Source organism: Oxyura jamaicensis, chromosome 6, assembly GCF_011077185.1.
Source record: "Oxyura jamaicensis isolate SHBP4307 breed ruddy duck chromosome 6, BPBGC_Ojam_1.0, whole genome shotgun sequence".
NCBI lineage: Eukaryota > Metazoa > Chordata > Aves > Anseriformes > Anatidae > Oxyura > Oxyura jamaicensis.
The window spans coordinates 2791605-2796300 of NC_048898.1; the positions used below are offsets into that span (position 1 = coordinate 2791605).

General features: G+C 46.1%; 1 protein-coding gene across 1 annotated transcript; it reads left to right on the forward strand.

The window, feature by feature from the left end:
• The first annotated feature begins 176 nt into the window (after nt 1–176).
• DNAJC9 (DnaJ heat shock protein family (Hsp40) member C9) lies at nt 177–3300 on the forward strand. The gene is made up of 5 exons (XM_035329894.1): nt 177–401; nt 475–615; nt 756–1010; nt 1798–1884; nt 2618–3300. Exons 1-5 carry the CDS (start codon nt 180–182, stop codon nt 2735–2737), a joined length of 825 nt encoding a protein of 274 aa, XP_035185785.1. The 5' UTR covers nt 177–179; the 3' UTR covers nt 2738–3300.
• The last annotated feature ends 1396 nt before the right edge of the window (nt 3301–4696 follow it).

Below are 4696 nucleotides of genomic sequence, written 5' to 3' on the forward strand. Positions count from 1 at the left end.
GCGCCCCGAGGTCACAGCGCTGTTTGTTACTCAGAGCTCCCCTCCCGGCCTCCCGCGGGGAAGCGAGGGCCTCGAGGGGGCGTCCTCTGCCTTCGGCTCCCTCGCTCCCCTCAGCCCGGCCGCGCTGCCCTCCGCTTCCCGCCGCTCCCCTCAGCGCCGCCTTCCTGCCCGCCCGGCGCATGCGCGGCCGCGGGCGGCGGGCTGAGAGCGGCGGCGCGGCGATGGGGCTGCTGGAGCAGTGCGAGGCCGCCTTCGGCGCCGCCGACCTGTACCGGGCCCTGGGCGTCCGCCGCGGGGCCTCGCCCGAGGAGATCCGCCGCGGCTACCACCGCGCCTCGCTCCGCGTCCACCCCGACCGGGTCCCGGCCGAGGAGAAGGAGGAGGCGACGCGGCGGTTCCAGGTGAGCGCGGGGCGGGCCGCCCCACAGACCGACTGACTGACGGGGCCGACTGACGGAGCGGCTGTCCCCGCAGATCCTGGGCAAGGCCTACGCCGTGCTGAGCGACGCGGAGCAGCGCGCCCTGTACGACGAGCAGGGCACGGTGGACGAGGAGGGCGAGGCGCTGAGGGCCGAGCGGGACTGGCAGGAGTACTGGCGGCTGCTCTTCAAGAAGGTCAGCGGCGGCGCGCGGACCCTCCCTCAGCAGAAAGCCCCTGGTGTTTTCAGCTGAAGTGCCGCTTTGCTCGTTGCTTTTGTTTGTTTTGTTTCCTGGCGAGCCGTAGGTCTTGTGAATACCTCCCCTCTCTCCTCCAGATCACCGTAAAAGATATTGAGGAGTTCGAGAAGACCTACAAAGATTCGGAGCAGGAGCTAGCGGATATCAAAGCGGCGTACGTGGATTTTGAGGGTGACATGGATAAAATAATGGAGTCTGTGCTGTGTGTGGACTATACGGATGAACCGAGAATAAGGAAAATCATAGAAAAAGCCATTGACTGCAAAGAAGTCCCGTCCTACAAAGCTTTTGTCAAAGAGTCTAAGCAGAAAGCCACGGCAAGAAAAAGGCGGGTGAGTATCAATCACAAGGAAACAGGGTATATGATAAGCATTTATTCTCCCTCGGTGGAAATAAATGAAATCGTTTTTAAGACAGATGTTTGCAACAGGATTGCTGGGTTACAGATCTTGCTCAGCATCTTTGACCACCACAAGTCACCTGTGTTTCCCAACTCCCCTCCAAAAACACTCTTTCCGCTAATTTCAATCAAATTGCTGTGAAAGGTTTTTGGGTACTGACAGGCTGTTGCCTATTACTTCCTCCTTCTATTCCAGCATTTTTCACTATGGCTTATTAGAGTTTAGCATGTCCCTGCATTCATTTATAAAGCTGCAAGTTGCTGGAGTTCAGATGAGTGCAAGGGAGAAATAGAATACGCTTGCCTATTGGCAAGTGTGAAATAACCTTCTGGATAAATGAACCTCTTCTCCAACCTACTGTGTTTTTTATTTATTTTTAATTGTTTGACACTTTGTACAGTATGTTATTTGCATGTGACAGTGACCTTCAACTTAAAGAACATGTAATGGCTGCTAGGACAAAGAAAAGGGGCACGGGGGGGGGCAGGGATGGGGATGGGGATCTCATCGTGTTCAGTTCTGTGAAACAGCAAAAAAAAACCTGCCCCGCTCTACCCAAGTGGGGAACCAGAACAGGCTCTTTGATCTGTGGCCTAACTTGGAAACTGTGTTTACTTGTGGCTTTTTGTATACAGATGCAGAATCAAGTGTTCAGCAACTATTTAACTACTCAAATAACATGCAAAATACTTTCCTAAAGGCTAATTTGCTATTTCAGGCAGAAAAAGAAGCAAGAGAGGCAGAAAAGTCTAAACAAGAACTGGGCCTTGGTGATGGAGAAGATGACTTGAAAGCGCTGATTCAAGTAAGGCTTTTAGCATCTGTTGAAGATACCTGTGGTACTGGCTTGTATCTGTGTTTTCCCTGAGCATCTTTACAGTTTGGATCTTTGCAACTCTTCTTTGCTTCCTGAGGTTAAAATGTGACCTAATGCTAGCTACATACTTCATTTAAGAGGCAAGAGGATGGTATGGATTATTATCTGCATCTTTTAAAAAATTAACCAAGTTACTTTCATGTGCTCATCTTTACTGCATACACAATCAAAATATTTCACTTTTAGGTGGTTAGACAGGGAGTGTTAATCCTTTTTTTCTTTCTGGGGGATTCCATGAGGTTTCAAAAGTTGATCAGTCTTACTATTCTGCTTTGATGTTTTGGGGAATGAGGAAAGAAACTTTCTGTTCAGGTTTTGGTTTTCAGTTTTGCCTTTCTTCATGTCCAGTGGGATTCCTAGGATTTGACATTTAACCATTCCTCAAATTGTATTTGAGTTTGGGCTTTGAACTAGAAATTGCTTTGCTTTTCCTAGCCTTAAGTTGTGCATTTTTATGGCCTTATTTACCTCTGTTTTGATACTTGCAGAAGTCAGGTATAGAGCCTAAAGGATACAACAGGCTTTTGCTTAACAGAACTACACCTTCTGTGGCCTGTATTCCCTGCTTTGTATGCTCCAGGGTTTTATGTAGCTATCTAACTTCAGTAGAATAATCTGTATTGAGCAGTAATAAAGGGTTTGCATTTTTTCCCTCCCCCAGAGCAGAAATAAAGATCGTAAAAAGGAAATGGATGACTTCTTGTCCCATCTGGAAGCAAAATACGGGAACAATCCTAAAAAGGGAGGAAAGAAGACTGCAGCCAAGAAAGGAAAGAAATAAAGGACTATGTAGGCTGAAACATGAAGTATTACTTTGTATGGGAACATGTGGAGTTGGGAGAATTTCAGAGGTTTTCTGGACTACTGTTTCAGAGCACGTGCACCAACTTGCTGTGACTGGCAAGTAGGACGCAGAATGCATCGTGAATGACAAAGCATTCTGGTGCTGCTGTTTAAAATTCTTCGGTGCTTTTTAGTTAAGATCAGATTCTTGGCTAATAGTTTTGTTACAGCAAGGAAGCGATGAGATGCTTGGGATGCCTGTTTATTAGAGGCGCATTGAAGCATGTTCCCTCCAAACACTTGGGGACATCAGTGCTGCTGATGGGGAAATAATGTAATCCCGCACCTTCAGAGACCTCAGCAACAGTTCCTGTGGCTTCTGACTTAGAAACCTTATCTTTCTGTTGTTTGTGTGTTTTTTTTCTAACAAACCTTGCGAGGCTTTTAAAGGTCTTTGCACTTCAGCTCATCAGGTGTTTTTCAGATATTCCGGTGGTTTTATAAGAATCCTTTTGAAAATTGCAGATTTAATAAAAGAAGATTTTGCAGAATTTTGTGCTATCTTGCTTCCCCAGCCCTCTGTTTCCTAAGTAATTGCTCAGAACAAACTGACTACATTAACTTTTCTTAGGGTTTTGAGTCAAATGAATACTGTGCACTTCTACTGCATCTACAGCTATAGCGTTAATTGTGCTGGTGGTTGACAGTGGCCTGTAAGCAGACTCCTTGAGAAGAAAATGAGGCTGCAGCAAGTACGTAAGTGACTTTGCAGAAGTTTTCCTAACATCTAACACGCTGAGCTCATGTAAAAAAGTTAAAGAGACACAGAACACAGCTGGTTCTGTGTATTTCTAGGGTTTGTGACGTCCCACGACAAGGAGTTCCAAAGCTTCGAGGTGCATCGTGTGTTATTTCAATGGCATCGCACCCCAGGCACTGTACGATGGCGGTGGTTAGTTACTTCTGCCTCCTGGTTTTGTGTGCACTGTGTTTGTCACCAGTTGTCACTTCAGAAGTGAAGTACTCCTCTAACACGTGCAAATATTCTGAAGGGTTTTTATTTCAGCTCTTTTCAAACCACTTTATGTATTGTGGAGGGGTATGAAGTTGAAGGGTAACTCTTTTCAGCTTGCTGTAGCTCAAAGGAATAAAGCTGGCTTTAGTTTGTGGATCATTTTTTAAAGGCTGAAGAGCCATAAGGTGAACACTTACTTCTGAGTTGAAGGTCTTCATCACTTCAGTGACAGAATTCAGAAACAAGTTAACAGAGCTCCCTTGGGAAGCTAGAGGTAGAAGGGGAACTCTGTTCCCATTTACTTAGCTGCTTTAAACGTTATTCTGCTTCTGACAGAGTTCAGTAGACCACTGTGTTGCTTAGCACACAGGCCTGGAACACAACTTTTGCTACACAGAACAGGTATCTAACAGTGCAGGACAAGGCTCTGGTGTCAGCCACTTGAACAGAAATCAGAAGTTACCTTACAAGAGACTGCTTTCACTTCTGTAACTCACTGACTCCCCTGAGCTATGAAATACTACGTTACATTACTAGAAGTCTGTTCAAGTTTACATATTTTTTGTAACTCTGACACACTAGGGCTACTGAAAACTAAGTCCCTGAGGAATGGCACTGGTACAAATGGGATGCTTATCTCCAGCTGAGATAACTTAATTCTACGCTACACAGTGTTCTGATAGCCTCAACAGTTAGAGAAATGTTTGAAAGGGTTTAGTGACTGCAGGCTCCTTTCTAGCATCCGTTTTAAGAGATTTAGGTTGAGATCAAGGCTTTTTCCCTCTGGAAATGCAAAGGAAGCAGTTATCCTATTTGTTTGCACACTTCTCCTTTGCTTTCTTTTCCATCAGAGCATGCTTGAATAAACTGGACTGCAGAACATGAATCCACATCAAAAACTATCAGCTGTTCTCCAGGTGCAAGTAACACTTGCTAGACTGC

What these genes read in the sequence shown, in the direction of transcription:
- DNAJC9 (XM_035329894.1), top strand. Translation starts at nt 180, where the DNA reads ATGCGCGGCCGCGGGCGGCGGGCTGAGAGCGGCGGCGCGGCGATGGGG. An exon ending in AGGCGACGCGGCGGTTCCAG is followed by an intron (nt 402 to 474) that starts GTGAGCGCGGGG and finishes CTGTCCCCGCAG; the next exon opens with ATCCTGGGCAAGGCCTACGC. An exon ending in CCACGGCAAGAAAAAGGCGG is followed by an intron (nt 1,011 to 1,797) that starts GTGAGTATCAAT and finishes TTGCTATTTCAG; the next exon opens with GCAGAAAAAGAAGCAAGAGA.